The 17,901-nt window shown below is 42.3% G+C and overlaps 1 protein-coding gene across 3 annotated transcripts in view; it reads left to right on the top strand.

Moving 5' to 3' along the window:
• XRRA1 (X-ray radiation resistance associated 1) overlaps window positions 1–17,901 on the top strand; it is a 65,591-nt gene that overhangs the window by 23,977 nt on the left and 23,713 nt on the right. For all 3 annotated transcript variants that reach the window (XM_080815798.1, XM_080815800.1, XM_080815799.1), the window contains 3 exons: window positions 3,308–3,441; window positions 14,846–14,974; window positions 15,668–15,885. In XM_080815798.1, the coding sequence (XP_080671924.1) occupies window positions 3,308–3,441; window positions 14,846–14,974; window positions 15,668–15,885 (481 nt within the window). The remainder of the gene's footprint in view (window positions 1–3,307; window positions 3,442–14,845; window positions 14,975–15,667; window positions 15,886–17,901) is intronic.

Genomic DNA, 17,901 nt, shown 5'->3' with positions numbered 1-17,901 from the left:
ACTGTAGGCTCTGATCCCACAGCTGACTAGCTTGGATCTACTGATTGATCATGATTGACTTAGATGCCCTATTTCTTAGTTTGATAGCTTCTGATAAAGATTATTTATCTGGCAGACCCAGCCTGACCCAAGGGAATTTATTTACATAAGAGAGCAGACCAAAGTCAAGATGCCGAATGTAAATGAGAAGAGGAAATCTCTTGGCTAATCATTTATTTCTATCTCTGTGATTTATAAGGTCTCTCTAAGAAAAAACATAAAACTGTCAAAAGTCCTGAATTTGCAGTTCACAGTAATGAATACTTTGATGTATAATAAAACTTGATGTGACTCAGCAGATACAGTAGGTTAGGAATCTTCCGTTCTTGTTTGCCAGAAAGGCTGCCACCCGAGGAGTAGAATTCTTCAGCAGTCAACTTAGAAAAACTTAACTTTGCCATGATTTGATTTTTTGCATACCGGTCTGAAAAAGTCTCAGATGGAGCCGGGCCCTGAGAGTCAGGAGACTTTGTTTCTTGTCTTGGTTCTGCCACTATTTTGACATAGCTCCTTGGCCAAATCACTTCCCTTCTCTGAGACTTAAGTATCCCCCTCTGCAAATTCTGGGTCAGCTGTGAAGTTCTGTGACCTGTGATTCTAAAACTATTCATTTCTTTGAGCTGCCCTTGATTCTGTGGAGAGCAGATTTGGCCCCAACATTAAGTAACCAAATCAACTAGGACAGGGGTCAGTAAACTTATTCTATAAAGTTAATATTTTAAGCTTTGTGGTCTATATTGTCATAACTAGTCACAACTGTCATAACTAGACAACTCTGTTGTTAGAGAAGGAAAGGAGCCATAGATACCACATAAAAAAATGAGTGTGGCTGTGTTTCAACAAAACTTTATGATGCTGAAATTTGAATTTCACATAATTTTCACACAGTAGTCTTCATTTGATCTTTTTTCAACCGTTTAAAAGTGTAAAAATTGTTCTTAGCCCACAGGCCTTACAAAAGAGGCAGCAGGATGGAAATGGCTGAGAGGTGTTAGTTTACCCACTCCTGAGCTAGCACACTGATGAAACAGCTCAGTGTGATTGGAATGGAAAGTGAAACACAGTGGAGTAGTGATAGGTGAGCCTGGAGAGGTAGCAGAAGAGAGACTGTGGGAAGCCTTGGAAGCCTCACTAAGGAGTTTGAAATATCCAGTGGGTGATAGGTATGGCTGCTGGCATGAAGCATGAGTTGGAGGGAACAGTATGAGAGATATTGAGACAAAATCCATAGGTCTCATTGACTGCTATGAGGGAGAGGATTTTCCCACCTTTACCTATGATTATCTGAGCCCCCTTTCCAGGTCTTCCTCCTTAAAGGCTTCTGTCTTTGCCCCTGCCAAATAGAATCACCCGTTAGTGTGAACTCTCAAAATTTGGAATTTGCTGATGGCAGCATGAACTCATCACTCCCTTGGTGCTTTCGCAGTCTGCCCAGTCTTCTCAAACCCTCTTATACCATGGACTCTAGTCATACCCAAACTATTTGCAGTCCTTAGAACAAAGTACGCTACCTCCTGTCTCCTGGCTGCACTGCTTGGTTTTTTGCCTTTAACAATTTGGTGAATACCGACTAGTCTCTGAGGACAGCTCCAGCGTCACCTGCTCTGTGAAGTCTCCTGGATCCTCTGGTAGAGCTGATTGTTCCTTTCTTTGTGCTTCCACTGGTCTGTGTTCAGACCTCTATCCCAGCAGCATTGCTACTTAGTAGAAACATATGTTTATCTACCTGACCAGCTAGGTTGTGAGCTAACAGAGGACAGGCTGGTACAGAGTAAGCCTTTAGCATATGGTCCTTGAATGAAGAGATGGTTATAATGATGACAGCCAACATTAACTATACTTACTATGTAGCAGACTCATGCTAAGGGTTTTATCTACGTAGTTTTTCATAAGAATTCATTATTATTTCTATTTTATAGAAGCTCAGGTTAGGTAATTTGCCCAAATCCCAAATTTGACCAGTATTTAAACTCAGGTCTACGGAATCCATCAATTGATTACTACAGTGGAGTCAGACCAAATCCAGTCCTCCTCTGGTAGTGGCCTACAGCCACTTGTTTATATGTCTGATTGATTGTGTAACACTGATGTGGTCAAACAACTGGGTAAGATGCTGAAATGCCTCCATTCAGTAGGCTTCAATGAGTACGTGTGGAAAAAGAGGGAGGAAAGAAAGTGGACTTACACATGAGAGCTTACGTGAGTGTGTAAAGGCCCAAAAGAAAAAGAACAAAGATTGGGTTGATATCATTTATCACAATTGTCTTTGTCTTTGCAGACAGAAACTCAGTTTCCTGACTGGACCCTGACCTAGTCAACTATTTCATGAATCTAGGTGGCCAGTTAGAAAGTGGTTGATAGTGACAGTTTGGATTATTGCCCTCATAAGCCAGTTCATTTCAGTTGATTTTTTATATGCACCTGCTATGTACCAGGTCCTGTCTAGGTTACAAGGATATAGTGATACAGTAACATGGCTGTTGACCAGGAAGTTTATGGTCTAGCCTATCATCATGTGCCAAGGCTATGCTAGGCACATCCATGTACCAACATCCCTGTTCCTCAGATGTGTATCTCCCTATCAGGTACCTGGTTGACCATGAGAAGTATCCCTAGATAAAGCACTCAAATTCAGGGGAGAGAGAGATTCCAATTGGCTGGTAAATTAAGAGAAGTTTTATAAGGAGGCAACTTTTGAGTTGGCCTTCTGGGGCTTAAATTCAGATACATGGAGAGTGAAAAGCTCTCCAGTTTGAGTGAAAAGCTCAAGCAAACACCTCTAGGTGGGGTGGTGCAGGAAATAGGGAAGGAGTCACTTTGGTCAGCACCACAGGATAAATCAGGATTTGTAGTGGGAGCTAAAGCTAGCAAATAGGCCGGGAACGGACTATAGTACGCCTTGAATGTTAATCCAGAGAGTCAAGAAGGTTTTAGGCTTGGGGCGCCTGGGTGGCTCAGTGGGTTAAAGCCGCTGCCTTCGGCTCAGGTCATGATCCCAGTATTCTGGGATCGAGCCCCACATCGGGCTCTCTGCTCAGCAGGGAGCCTGCTTCCTCCCTTCTCTCTCTGCCTGCCTCTCTGCCTACTTGTGATCTGTCAAATAAATAAATAAAATCTTAAAAAAAAAAAAAAAAGAAGGTTTTAGGCTTATGAGTGATGGGGTTGCCTAGAAGGTTAAAAAAAAAAATAGTGAGCCCCCACCTCATGTATGAGCATCATTGTCATGTGTAGTACTTCTGTTCTCCCATCTTTTATCTTTGTACCATAGTTCCTGGACCTTTCCTTCAACAGCCTGACTGCAGAGGCCATTTGTGATCTGGGGATTCTCCCGCACCTCCGTGTCCTGCTCCTCACAGGCAATGGGCTCACTTCCCTGCCACCCAATTTGGCTGTCACAGAACAGTAAGTTCTACATCCTAGGGTCCATCCCATGTGTTCCCTCGTGAACCTTTGGGTGCAAATATGCAAGGTAATAGCCCAGAGCAGCTCAAAAGTGCTATAAAGACGTCTGTGAGTGCTCAGAGCAGGGAAAAATGCTGTCTACCGAAGCTCCTAGGAAACCCAGTCATGGGAATGGGGCCCCAAAGAATGACTAGGCCTCAGATGGGTGTCTTCACATTCTCCTATGCTGTTAGGAGACCCTCAGGTATCTAGCAAGTTACTTTCCCTGTCTCTGATTGGTCATTGGTAAATTGTGGGTATTGCTCTTGACAGACTTATCCCTTCACAGACCTACTGAGATTTGTATGTTCCCATTCTGCACCTTGGTTCAGGCTGTGCTTTCTGACCATAATATAATAATAGTCAATGCAATATTCATCATAATAATAATGCTAATGCAATGTACATGTGCTTACTATGTGCCAGACACTGTTCTCAGCACATTATACATGTTAACGCATTTAATCCTCAAAACAGCCCTATGAAGCAGGTGTCCTGTTATTATCTGTGTTTTATAGATGAGGAATTTGAGGCACAGCTATGTTAAGTAACCGCTGATAAGTGACTGAGCCAGAATTTAATGAAGTCCATCTGATCCAAAGACCACACTTATGACCATTATGTTCTCTTCTCATGTGGATTCTGCATATATTCCAAGGACCTGCTCAGACCCTCCTCCTCTCCCTATCAGAAGCCTTCCCTGACTGCTTTAGACCATACTTCTTCCCTTCTCTAAGCATCTGTTGAATTTAATGTTTTCCCTCGTAGTTAGAAGTTTATATATTCTGTTGTGACTTATGTCTCACAAATAGGTATATATATGTAAATAATAGATAAATGGGTGAAATACATAGAGTCTCCCAAAAGTATTGTGAGCACTATGAGGGCAGAGGCTCTGTCTTAGCCATCTTTGATCTGAAGCACCTGGATGAGGAGTCAGTACTTTAGCACAAGTACCTATTCAATGGATGTTAACCAGTTTAGAGATGGTGTAGGCAAAAGTCATGGTGATAATGTTTGTTGTGATGATGGCAGATGTGATGGAGTTTATAGTGATGATAGTAGTTGGTTAGTTACCCAAGGAGTTTGGATAATAGTAGTGATCATTGTACTAGGGATTTCATTAGGCTCCTTTTGTTTGCAAGTGACAGAAGTCAACTCAAACTAGCTCAACCAAAAAGGGAATTTATGGGGTGCCTGGGTGGCTTAGTTGGTTGAGCATCCAACTCTTGGTTTTGGCTCGAGTCATTGTCTTGGGGTCATGGGATCAAGCCCACATTGGGGTCTGCACTCAGTTGGGAATCTGCTTGAGGATTCGCTTCCTCTCCCTCTCCCCTGATTTGCATGCGTGCACTCTCTCTAAAATAAATAAATAATTCCCCCCCCCCCAAGAACCCCAATAAAACCAAAAGGGAATTTTTGGCTCATTTACCTGTAAAGTCCTAAGGTGAATGCTGGATTCACATAAGGCTGTATACAGGTGCACAGCATGTTGTCAGGACTCCACATGCATCTCAGTGTCTTTCTTGATCATGTGTGTAACCTCTCTCTCATCTTTCTCTCACTTACTTTCTCAGGCACATGCATACATCTTTTTTTTTTTTTCCCTTGGTGTTGGCAGACTTTCTCTATGACCAGACACACATCAGTCAGGGTCAAGTCAAGAATATGAAAACCACTTGAGGTATTGCAAATTGAGGGGACTTAAATGTTTGTCATGGGGAGAGTTAATAGTTGGCATTTTATTATGAAAATTTCAGACACACATAGAAGTAGAGTCAATGGCAAAATGAACTTCCATGTACCCATCACCTAATGATTATTGCCTGACAGTTCTGAGGGCACGGCCAATCCTGTTTAATCTATACCCCCACCATACCCAAACTTCTTTTTTTTATTTTTTTTAGCTTTTATTTATTTATTTGACAGAGTGAGCAAGAGCATACAAGCGGGGGAGCACCCAAGGGAGAGGGAGAAGCAGGCTCCCCGCTGAGCAGGGAGCCCAACATGGGGCTCAATCCCAGGACCCTGGAATCCTGACCTGAGCCAAAGGCAGACACTTACCTAACTGAGCCATTCAGGCACCCCACCTTAAATTATTCTTAAGAAAAATCTCAGATGGGGGCGCCTGGGTGGCTAAGTGGGTTAAAGCCTCTGCCCTTGGCTCAGGTCATGATTCCAGGGTCCTGGGATCGGGCCCCGCATCGGGCTCTCTGCTCAGCGAAAGGTTGCTTCCCACCCCCCCTCCACCTACTTGTGATCTCTATCTGTCAAATAAATAAATAAAATCTTAAAAACAAAAAAAAAAGAAAAATCTCAGATGTATCTAGCTATAAATGAATACTGCAGATTCATGTAGTTTCATCTGTAATAATCCAGTGTATACCTCTAAAAGAGAAGGACTCTTGAAAAAAATCATAATTACTATTACTTCTCCCCCTCTTTTGGCCTTCCAGTCTCACCAATCCCCACCTTGGCAGTATCTCACTGGAAGCCAATTGGAAAGACGGTCGGGAAGTGTAGGTTAGGGGTGACCCTGGCCCCTTAAAATATATAGCAGAACACAAAGGAAAGGAATAAAGTTCAAGAGCACATAGGCAGATGACTGGTGCCACCCAGCCCTTGGAAGCCCAACATCTACTCTCCTCCTTCTCTCCGTATTTAATTTCCTTACAACACTAGCAATCACAATATGCTTTTATCTTAAGTGAAGGATCTTTTCCTTTTCCATGAAGATACTTTCACCCTCTTCTATAAAGGGATATGAGACCGGTCCATAGGTCGCTGTATCCATTTCTGAATGATATCATTTTCTCTTGTAAAGCAGTCACAGTGCCAAGTAGATATTTTATAACCTAAAAACTAAGTTGCAAAGTCATTCACCATTAGTAATTTATACACAACAAGCAGAGAAGAAAATATATGTATTTGCTACAATAATCTTTTCTTAACTGGTCCAGAGGCCATAGTACACATTTATGAATCCTTCCTTCATCACCTATTTAATGTTTCCTTCTCCCTTATCTAGCACCTTGGCAGTTTGGGCTCTTTAACTGGCATGATATCCTAAATGATCATTCCTGAAGGATCAGAGTTATGAATCCTTTTTTATTAGGTTGTGGTAGTTTTCTGTTAATGCTTTTTAAAATTGTGGTAACATAACACATAACATAAAATTTACTATCTTAACCATTAAAAATTTTTTAAAAATAATCTCTATATCCAACATGGGGCTCAAAATCACGACCCTGAGATCAAGAGTCGGGTGTTCTACTGACTGAGCCAGCCAGGCACCTCCTGTCTTAACCATTTTTAAATGTACAGTGGCATTCACGTAAGTCCCTTCACATTATTGTTGTACCATCACCACCATCCATCTTCAGAACTCTTCATCTTGCAGAAATTCCATTAACTTTGATTAATGGACATGACACTCCTAGAAGGAATACCTTATAATTCCCCGGGTTCCAGTCGTATTTCTTTTTGTCCTCAAGGTATAACAGCAATCATACCTACTTTTGATAATCAGTATCAATCACCCAGCCAATATAGTAAGCTCCCTTTTTTTTGTCTATTCGTTTGGTGGATTGAGGAACCCAAGTGGCCAGTAGCAATCTCAAGTTCAAGTTAAGAGAAACTATTCTTTGTGTCCTCTGTAAAAGTATTCCTCCCTAGGAAACTAAGACCTCTACTTGTAGGAATGGAGGCAAAAATTCTGCAAGTGGATGATTGTAAGAGGATCTGTTCTCATTTCCTTCCATTAATTCCTAGATCCTATGTTCTGGTTATGAGGAAAACAGCATCAGTACTGGTTGCTGGTTTATGTGAAACCTTATCTTTTTAGTAGTCAGAGCCCTATCTTCACAGGGGTTAGTCTCCTAACTGGTACAATAAATAAGTTGTTAAAAAACTACCTTTCTGTTAGATCAGCTGCTTCTGATGGGGAACATGGTAAAAAAGTGAATTCCATGTTTATGGGCTCATCATTGCATTTATGTGCTATCAGATGTGTTCCATGGTTAGAAGTAATGTTATGTGAGGTACTAGGATAAAGAATATGATATTCTGTAAGTCCCTTGATGCCAATGCTGGCAGAATATCAGGGAATGTAAATCTGTATCCAAAACACATGTTTATTCTGGTAAGCAACAAAACAAAACACTGCTCCTCTTATGAAGGAAGGTGCTTATTATAGTCATCCTCCCACGAGGTGGTTGGCTAATTCTTGCAGAAATGGTGCCATGGTAGGGGCTCAACATTGGCTTCTGCTCTTGGCAATTTGGGTACTCAGCAGGGGTGGTAGCCAGATCTCCTTGGTGAGGGGATGTGTGTAGCCTTCATGCCTGTGCTAAAGGCCATTTTTCAAGCACTAGGGTATCTGAGGAGAGGGACCATCTGACTTCATGGACTGGGTCATCTTGTCCACCTAGTCACTGAGAGTCTCCTCTAAAGTGGATAGCCTTTGGGAAGCATTCACATGGGATGCAAATAATCCTTATACTCTATCCATTCTGAGAGGTCCATTCACATAATTTCCCCTTAGACCTTGCTCTCAGCGGTTTTACATTTTTTTTTTCCAAGCTTGGACTATTCTTCTAAACCATTAGCCACTGCCTGTGAATCAGCGAAAACTAAAAAAATAGACAGATAGATACATTGCTCTAAGTTTTACCTATTGGGAGGATTTTTCTTCCCTTGTTTTTCAGAGTCACCCCTGTATAAAGTTGTAATACTGTAATAGTCTTTTAGTGTCAGCATATCATGAACAATCATTTGTAAACCCAGCTAGGGGGTTTTCTCTTACATCAGCTGCTCACAGAACCTTAGTGGTGCTTTGATGGAGAGGTAACAGCGGGAGTAGGCATCGTAGGAATCTGAGCCATATTCATTCACACATTTTTTCCAGACTTGCTTGAGCTGGATCTCACATACTGCTTTCACTTGCTGAGGGAATTCTGCACATTTAGTTCATGTTGAGCCACTCAGGTCACATGGTCACTTCATGTTCCTGTGATCAGCTGTTCAGTCTTCACCAACATGGGGTAGTAAGCCAGAAACTATTTTTCAAAAGGAGAATAGTTATCCACAGAATAGGGCATAACTTTGGAGTGCCTGAGTGGCTCAGTTGGTTTAAGCATCTGACTTCAGTCCAAGTCATGATCTTGGGGTCCTGGGATGAAGCCCTGTGTCAGACTCCCCACTTGGCAGGGAGTCTGCTTGTCCCTCCTCCTCTCTCTTCGATTCTCCCCCTGCTCGTGCTCTCTCTCTCTCAAATGAAAAAAGAATAGGGCATAACTTGGCTCAAAAATTATTCTGCGGGGTGTCTGGCTGGCTCAGTTGGAAGAGTGTTTGACTTTAAATCTTGGGGTCATGAGTTCGAATCCCATGTCGGGTATAGAGATTACTTAGAAAAAGAAAACAACTTAAAAAATAATTCTGCAATTGGGGCCTATAAAAGGCTCTATTCTTAGAAATGATATAACCTATCCATCTAACCAGGACAAACCTGAGAGGGAAAAGGAACACTGTTAATTATTTTAGGGTAACGGGTGAAAACCCAGAGTGTCCTTGAAAACCAGGACGTATGGTAACCCTGTACTATACAGCACGCCCATTTGCCCTAGACATTTAGAGCACAGTTGGACCTGCTGAGTCATATTGCCCAGTGCCACTGGCCAATGACATAAATGTGCACAGGTAGCAACTTGCACTGCAGTTGGACCTACTACAAAACCTTATCTTTTTTTTTTTTTTTAAAGATTTTATTTATTTATTTATTTATTTGACAGACAGAGATCACAAGTAGGCAGAGAGACAGGCAGAGAGAGGGCAGGAAGCAGGCTCCCTGCTGAGCAGAGAGCCCGATGTAGGGCTCGATCCCAGGACCCTGGGATCATGACCTGAGCCGAAGGCAGAGGCTTTAACCCACTGAGCCACCCAGGCGCCCCACAAAACCTTATCTTGCTCTGGGCCTGACACAAAACTGGCATCGCCTGGGATGCTCAGTAAATGGATTAGAATAGCACAAATGTTTTATGCATTGCTTCCCAAATCTAAAAAGACCAACAAAGCTTTGTGCCTTTTTCTTAAGTAAGAGGTGGTGCGAGGTGAAGGATTATGTCTTTCACATTGGAGGTATATCCAAGCATGCTCCCAGCTACCTGGACATCAAGAAAATCGATCAAGGTGGTAGTTCCTTGAATTTTTGTGGGGTTTCCCTCCATTCTCTGACATGCATGCATCTTACTAAATTGTCTAGAGTATTGGCAACTTCCTGCCCATCAGGTCCAGTCAACATGAGGTTCTGTGGAATACCAAAGTGGATTAGCAGTAGATGTGTAATAGATTATGTAGGCTGGGAGAGTTGATGTTGATGTGGCCCTGAGAGAAGAGGGCAAAGATGTACTGTTGTCCCTGTCAGGCAAAAGCAAACTGCTCCTGGCAGTTCTTATTCACCAGTAAAGAGAAAAAAACATTTGATGGGTCCTTAGCTGTATTGCAAGTGCCAGGGGCTGTGTTGATGTACTGTAGTAAGAAGAGTCCACATGTGGGGCAGCAGCTGAAATTGGAATCACCACTTGATTAAGTCTGCGGTAATCTATAGTCATTGTTCATGACCTGTCTTCTACACAAGCCGAATAAAACAAGTTAAGCAGGAGTATGGTAAGACCCAGTATCTTTACCTTTCTTGTCTTTAGTGATGGCAGTAGTCTCTGTAGTTACCTCAGGGTTGCAGAATAACTTTCAGCTTATTGTTCTAGAAGCAGATTAACTGGGGCTTCAATTTGTCCCTTCCTGCTGTAATAGTCCTCACTTTGTAATAGTCCTCACTTTGTTGGTCAGTAAACACATGTGGTTACTCTGTGAGTCACTTAGTATGTCTGTTCTAATTATACATTCAGGAACTGGGGAGGTAACCAAAAAGTAGGCTGATGACTTCACTGGGTTCATTCACGGGCTAAATTTCCATTCTTCCTGCTTTGAGTGATAGACCACCATACCTTTCATATCCCCAGACATTAGCACTGATTTGCAGATATTGTCTAGTAATCCTTGAAAGGCCTAGTTTAGGACTGTCTGATAGAATTTTCCACAATGTTGGCAATGTTCTAGATCTGCATTGTCCAATATGGTAGCCACCAGTCATATTAAACACTTGAGATATGATCAGGGTGACTGAAGAACTAAATTTTTACTTTGATTTAAGCTTGTTTTTAATTAAATGGAATTAGGAAACTGAATAAGAGGCTGTGACTCTCCCTTTGGGCAACTCAAATCATTTTTATTCTCACCAGCTCTAGATTTTTTTTTTTTTTATTGTATAGTTCACGCATAATTATTTGAAGCTAGTCTTCAGTCTCTGCAAGGACCACACTATTTCTAGTTCACACCTTCCTGTAGGATTTAGTCCTTCAAAGCCCTAACTTAAAGCAGGGGCAGTTTATCAGGAACCCCCTTCCCTGGTGCACCCTGGACTCTTGGCCCCTAGACTAGCAAGGTTGTCAGAATCTCTGCTTAGCATCTCAGCCTGTCTGCCACTTCTGGAGTCAGCAGGTAGCCCTAGGGGAAAAGAGACCCCAAATGTTGCAGAATCCCCTTTGATCTTAGCCCCCTAACTTCTCACAGCTTGTTAGTTCCCAGATACCTTAAAGAAAATTGTTTTTAATATATATATTTTATCTGGATTTTCTAGTTTATACTCAGAGAGTTGGCCCAGTTATTTAGTCTGCAATACCATAAACCTTTCCATTTATTTTGGCCAGGTGCGTAGGGGCACTCAGTATGGAACCATTTTAAACTAAACCAAACTAGCTGGATATTCTCTGAGCCATTCTGATGATACAAATTTGGGCTACAATTTTGCACAAGGACAAGTATACCCTCCCCCTTCCCTTCTTTTCATTCCAAGGTAGTTTTACCCTAGCTCTGGGATGAGGAGTGTGGGTTTAGTGCTAGTTCTCGCTCTCCTGAGTGTGTCTGTTTAGGATCCTACGTTCATGTAGGGGGTCTCCAATTACATGCTATTTCAGCAAGATCAGGAAGTGTCTAAAAAGGCTTCTTGTGCTTGGTTTCTGTCTCTGGATTTTTAGATTTTGGCATATGACTGCTTTACTGTCTTCACATCTCTTACATGTTTTAAAATGATAAATCTTTTTTCTTTTTAGGTTTTATTCATCATTTTAGTTGTTTTCAGTGGGAAGTCTTGTTGCATAATGCAAGGCAAGTCTTCACCACTAGGTATTTCCATTTCCTTATATATAAGATGGGGAGAATAAATGTACTCCTATTTACATCAGAGTATCAATTGAAATAATTGTGCTTTGAAAGCTGTGAGGCTCCAAACAAACTGTTATTTTCTTCCTAGTTGTCTGTCCACACACAGAATGTTCTGTGGATTCCCCTTTTTCTGCCAACTTCTTAAATGTTGATGGTCCTCAGCTGTCCACTCTTGACCCACTGTTTTTCTTAATTTTTATAATCTTTCTTTGTGGTTTCATCCTTTCCCATGTCTTCTTTATATCTCTACCTCACATCCATCTTCTGAGCTATGAGCCCATATATTTTACTTAATCATACCAAAGTCATCACACCCATGCCCATGCCGAGATCTCCTCCTCCTATGTCCCTGGCCTCAGTGACAGGAGCCGCTCTCCATCAGCTGTGCAGTTGTCTAAGTGAGAAACGTGGGCATCAGTCTGCATTCTTCCATCCCTCACTCTGCACATCCATTCAGTCACTGGAGGCAATGAGTTGTGCTTCCTAAATGTTTCTCAAACTTTCTGTAGCCCATCAACACAGCCCCTGCTACTTGGGATACAGCTAATGACCTGTCACATTTTTCTTTCTCCTTATCACCTCCTAACCAACCCTCTTCATCATCAGCCGGAGGGATGTTTCTAAAAGCACCTCTGATTCTATCACTGCCCTGCTTGAAGGCCTTCAGCAGCTTCTCCGCATTCTAAAGATAAACACCATTAACATTGATCACAAGGCTTTTCACGACCTGACTCTCTCTGCTTTTGCATTCTCCTTTCTCTTCACTTTTTTCCATTTCACCACATAGCTCATCCACTCTGAACTATTTGTGTCTCCATTTCCGGATCGATCATATGACTATGTCTGGGTGAGTTAGGGGGATTGTATTTGACCTACTCCATCATCAGCCTACCCGTTACTTGTTTGGATAGGCATCTGAGACTTTGGGTCTCCCATGTGGCCCATTCCCTGTCCCCCCTTAGACTGTACAAGTCTGCCCCCCAGGATGGACCACCACGGAGTAGAGGGGGATGGTTACCTTCTGTTTTCTAACCACTGTTTTCCTCAAAATGCCTCCTAAAAGAGCACCAGCTTTTTTAGCAGCCACATCATAAGTCCTCTTTTACACAAGTGAGTTGGGAAGCTACATCTCCCACATTCTGTGTTTGCATGGTGCATTTTCTGTATCTTACCACAGAAGCTGACCTGACATTTTCATGGACATTATCACTTGCTCAGTTTCATCTGTTTTACTGCAGCTCTTTGTCCAGTTTGTTCAGCAATATTTTTAGCTTCGTGCAAAGTCTTACAATGTGAAATAAAAGACATCCTCTTTCATCGTGTAGATAGAACTGACCGGGACCAGAGACGCTCAGCACCAGCTTGAAGTTACCCAGGAAACCAAACAGCAGCAGCGCCAGAATGACAGGCCAGGGCTGCTGACCCCCATTCCCAAGTTTCTTCTAATCCAGCACACCAGTTCCCATTCCTGAATCCAGTCACTGGGGCATACTCTTAGCTTCTAAAAAAATTAGTCAAATCTATCATATTTTAAATGCTATTAATTCCTTTTGCCAAGAGAAGGTATAATAAAAATAGCATCACTCTGAACAGCCAGAAACCTCAGCCTCTCCACACTAATAGACTCCTGCCACTTCAGAGAGCTCTTCTTCCAAAATTGCCATGGGAAGGACCTAGTAGAAGAGCCTGATGCTGTCGTCTGAAGCCTTGCATCTTGTCCTCCTTACCCACTTACTGACTCCCCCCTATTTTATAACATCTGTTTTGGAGACAAAATGAAGCTTTTATATGTTATAATTAGGGTGAAACTTGTAAAAGGCAAAACACTATAACTTGTCACAAGAGACGGGATAGAGCTTCTCCATTATGAGGTGTAAGAGGAATTTTTTTAAAGGCTTGTTTTTTAGCTCTTTCACATCTGACTGGAGTAACAAAGAGATGGGTCAATTAACTATAAATAACAGAGCTGCTGTGTACCCTCCTGTAATTGCTCTGTGGTAGAAATAAAAAATTTAGTGCATGAAAGTTGGTTCCTTCAGGAGAGGAAGAGAGTCATCTCTGACCTTCAAATACCATCAACTAAAGGCTTCTTTCCTTCTTGGTTGAGTGTGTTGAGTGTTCATTTGGGTGTATGGAGCGGAGAGAGTTGGAGGGAGAAATGAAAACATGATTTGAGTCATCTGCTTTTGTATACTTAAAAAGAATTACCTAGGGGTACATGACTGGCTCACTTGGTAGAGCATGACTCTTGATCTTAGGGTTGTAGGTTCAAGCCCCGTGTTGGGTATAGAGATTACTTAAAAACCAAAAATCTTTAAAAAAAAAAAAAAGTTGAAAAAAATAAAGTATTACCTAGGTCTCATCCACCTGGGGACATAAGTCAGGCCACATTAATGGTAGTATCTAAAATACCAGAGCTTCCTGCCCCACCAGTGTGATTCAGGATCTCAGCCCATGGAATTCCACTCTCAGGTGTTTCTGGGACTCCTCAGAGAGTCTGAGTTTTAAGAGACTTTGCAGCTCCTTACTGATGTGTGCATTTTATTGAGTCACTTTAGAGAAGAGCCTCACTGTGGCCAGCCTGCCTTACCCCACATGAACCAAAGCTGTGGTCCATGCCAAGGGCTCTGTCTCCTGATGCTCCCACGGTTACTGATACTTGGGGTGATGCAGCATACCCAGGAGTTGGACCTGACCCAAAAGTGTTCAGTATTCTTTTTGCAGAATGTTTTCCCTCAACTTGGTCATGCCTTGGTCACTCTGTTATTTTCCACAAGCATTCCTAGTGGCCTCATCCTGCCCCAACCCAGTCTCACTGAGTCCATCTGTGAATATGTGCAACCTTTCTCCATACAGAAGACTGATGTATGAGTGGGATTTGGGGAAGAAGGTCAGTTGGGGGAGAAATTACACCTTCTGGTCCCTCTCTGCAGGGATGTCTTAGGGGCACTAGAGAAGTTCCCAAGCTGGTTATGCCTCTTGATTGATTCCCTGTCCTCCATCTCTTCCTATCCCCGCTCCTGCTTCCTGGGGATGGTAGAGTTTGTCCCCTACCCTTGCTCATTACCCAGGATCCTTGCACTCACAGGGAAGCATCTGTAACATCACTGACAAGCAGGAGGTACATCCTGAGGTTCCCAGCGCTGGAGACGCTGATGCTGGATGACAACAGGCTCGCCAGCCCCAACTGCTTTGCCAGCCTGGCCGGGCTCAGAAGGTAAAGCCACAGTCCCCTCTCTGTAGGGCCACCTGCACCCCTAGCCTAGCCCACACCCTGAGTGCTGCTCTGGAATCCGAAAGGCCTGGGTTTAAATCCCGGCTCCACCACTTATCTCTCCTGTGTGGCCGTGGGTGATTCACTTCTTCCCTCTGACTTTTAGCTCAGCCATAAAAGTGGGGCATCAGTAGGACATTTCTGATCAAGTGTCTGGATTAGAAGTGGCAAAGAGAAAGGAGGATAAAAGGAGATATTACCAGAGATAGGCTCCTGACCCTTGAGAGAGGGGACAGAAAAGAAAAAAAAAAAAAAAAGAATCAGAAAGATAAGGTTAACTGCTGAATTCTACGTATTCCATTAAATTATGGAAAATGCTGACATTTAAATGGTTAAGCTTTAGATTCCTGGAAAATTTACTTTAGATTCAGGTACCCTTTACTGAATACTACTTTGTGCCTAGCCATTTACATTGTTTTATTCATCTTTACAGGAACCTTGAAAGATTAATGAATATTATCCCCATTTTAGAGATAGGGGTATTGAGGCCCAGAGAGGGTAAGTCACTGGCTCAAGGTCACACCAGAGGAATAAGTGTCCAAGCCTGAATCCATGTTCTTTCCCTCAAGTTGCTTAGTAAGTGCCCCTGAAGTATCATTATTGCTGTGATTCTGTATTCACTTTCCTTAATTGAAGACTGAAGAAATTAAGCCTGGACCAAAACAGGATTTTCCGGATCCCGTACCTACAGCAGTTTCAGCTCCGCGACGGGTCAGGGGACTGGGTTGGAGGCAGGGGGTGTCCCCAGAAAGAGCTCCATTCCGTGCGACAGCCCAAGTCATGGATGTTTGAGGCCTCTGATGAGCAACCAGATTATACTGTACTGCCCATGAAAAAGGATGTTGACCGGACAGGTGAGTGATGCCCCTTGTTCCAGAGATTCAAGCCCTGTGGTGGGAATAATCTTCTGACAGCTTATTCTGAAAGTCTGTGGCTCCCGGAGAAGCTGCTGCCTGGGAAGGTGGGGGTCTCCCATGAATTATTTCAATGACTTCCTGACTTATTCTCTGTTAAGATCCTTTTAAATCCAGGGGCCCGTGGGTGGCTCAGAGGGTTAAGCCTCTACCTTCGGCTCAGGTCATGATCTCAGGGTCCTGGGATCAAGTCCTGAATTGGGCTCTCTGCTCGGCTGGGAGCCTGCTTCCCCCTCTCTTTCTGTCAAATAAATAAATAAAAATCTTCCAAAAAAAAATTAAAAAGATCCTTTAAAAATCCAGTTAAAAGTAGCTTTTTAAAAATCTCAAATAACCAGAAACTCGGAAGTGAGGCTTTCCAGAGATGGCTAATTCTGAGGTGCACTGATCTTCTCAAGGAATTCAGGTTCTTTCCATCCTCTTCTGCGATCCTTGCCCTGCTTGCTTATCCTTATAGGCTGGTTCCCATTGAGGTCTCAAGATCACTACCATGGTGCCAAGAATTATATCCAAATGGCAACATTAGAGGCAGAAAAGGAAAGGAATATCACCTTTATTATAAACCAAAATCTCTTTAATACATGTGTATTTCTGGATTGTATATTCTACTTTACTGATCTAGTTATCTGTTACTGTGCCAGTATCACAGTGGGTTTTCTTTTCTTTTTTTTTTTTTTTTAAGATTTTATTTATTTATTTGACAGACAGAGATCACAGGAGGGGGGAGGGAGGCAGGCTCCCTGCTGAGCAGAGAGCCCGATGTGGGGATAGATCCCAGGACCCTGGGATCATGACCTGAGCCGAAGGCAGAGGATTTTAACCCACTGAGCCACCCAGGTGCCCCCACAGTGGGTTTTCTTAATATTTATTTTAAATTGAGAAATAACCAACTTAAACATATAAAAGTATTGTGTACAGCTTGAATTTTTACAAACATGCATCCTTTTAACCACCATCCGTATTACAATATAGAACATTTCCAGCATCCCACGTGGTATCCTCCTGATCAGTCCCTCCTCCAAGAGTAATCACCATTCTGACTTCTGTCACCAGCGGTAGCTTTTGCCAGATTTGAAATTTATGAATATGGAATTATACAGCATGTGCTCTTTTGTGTCTGATTTATTTCGCTCAAAATTATGTCTGTCCGATTCATTCATGTTGTTGCATATATTGGTAGTTCACTATTTTTCATTTCTCTTACAGTATTCCAAGTTATTTACCATTCTTACAGAGTAAGAAGGATAGACATTTTGGTTATTTTTATTTTTGAGGCTATTATGGATAAAGCTACTATGGATATTCTTTTACATCTTTTGGTGGACATAAGCACTTGTTTCTATTGGGTATATACCGAGGAATGGAATTGCTGGGTCATAGAGTATAAAGTTATGTTTAACATTAGTAAAAACTGCCAAGTATTTTTCCAGTGCAGTTGTAGAATTTTGATCCCTATATTAATGTAAGAGATTTCATTTCCAGGTGCTCCCCAGAGAGGGGGTGTCCCCAGATTATGGGGGTTCATAATCTCATTGTGGTTTTAATTTGCATTTCTTAAGTGACTAATGATCTTTTTTTTTTTTTTAAAGATTTTATTTATTTGTTTGACAGAGAGATCACAAGTAGGCAGGGAGGCAGGCAGAGAGAGAGGAAGGAAAGCAGGCTCCCTGCTGAGCAGAGAGCCCCATGTAGGGCTTGATGCAGGACTCCATCCCAGGACCTGGAGATCAGAACCTGAGCCAAAGGCAGAGGCTCAACCCACTGAGCCACCCAGGTATCCCAAGTGACTAATGATCTTAAGTGTCTTTCATATGTTTATTCCTCACTTTGATATGCTCTTTTGGAAGTACCTATTCAAATCTTTTGCTTCTATTTAAATTGAGTTATATGTCCTTTTCTTGTTGATTGGTTTGAGTTCTTTATATGTGCTAGATACAAGTCCTTTGTAGATCTATA

This window comes from Martes martes (genome assembly GCF_963455335.1).
Source record: "Martes martes genome assembly, chromosome: 10".
Classification (NCBI taxonomy): domain Eukaryota; kingdom Metazoa; phylum Chordata; class Mammalia; order Carnivora; family Mustelidae; genus Martes; species Martes martes.
The sequence above is the reverse complement of the archived record's forward strand: the minus strand, read 5'-3'. Positions and strand labels throughout refer to the sequence as shown.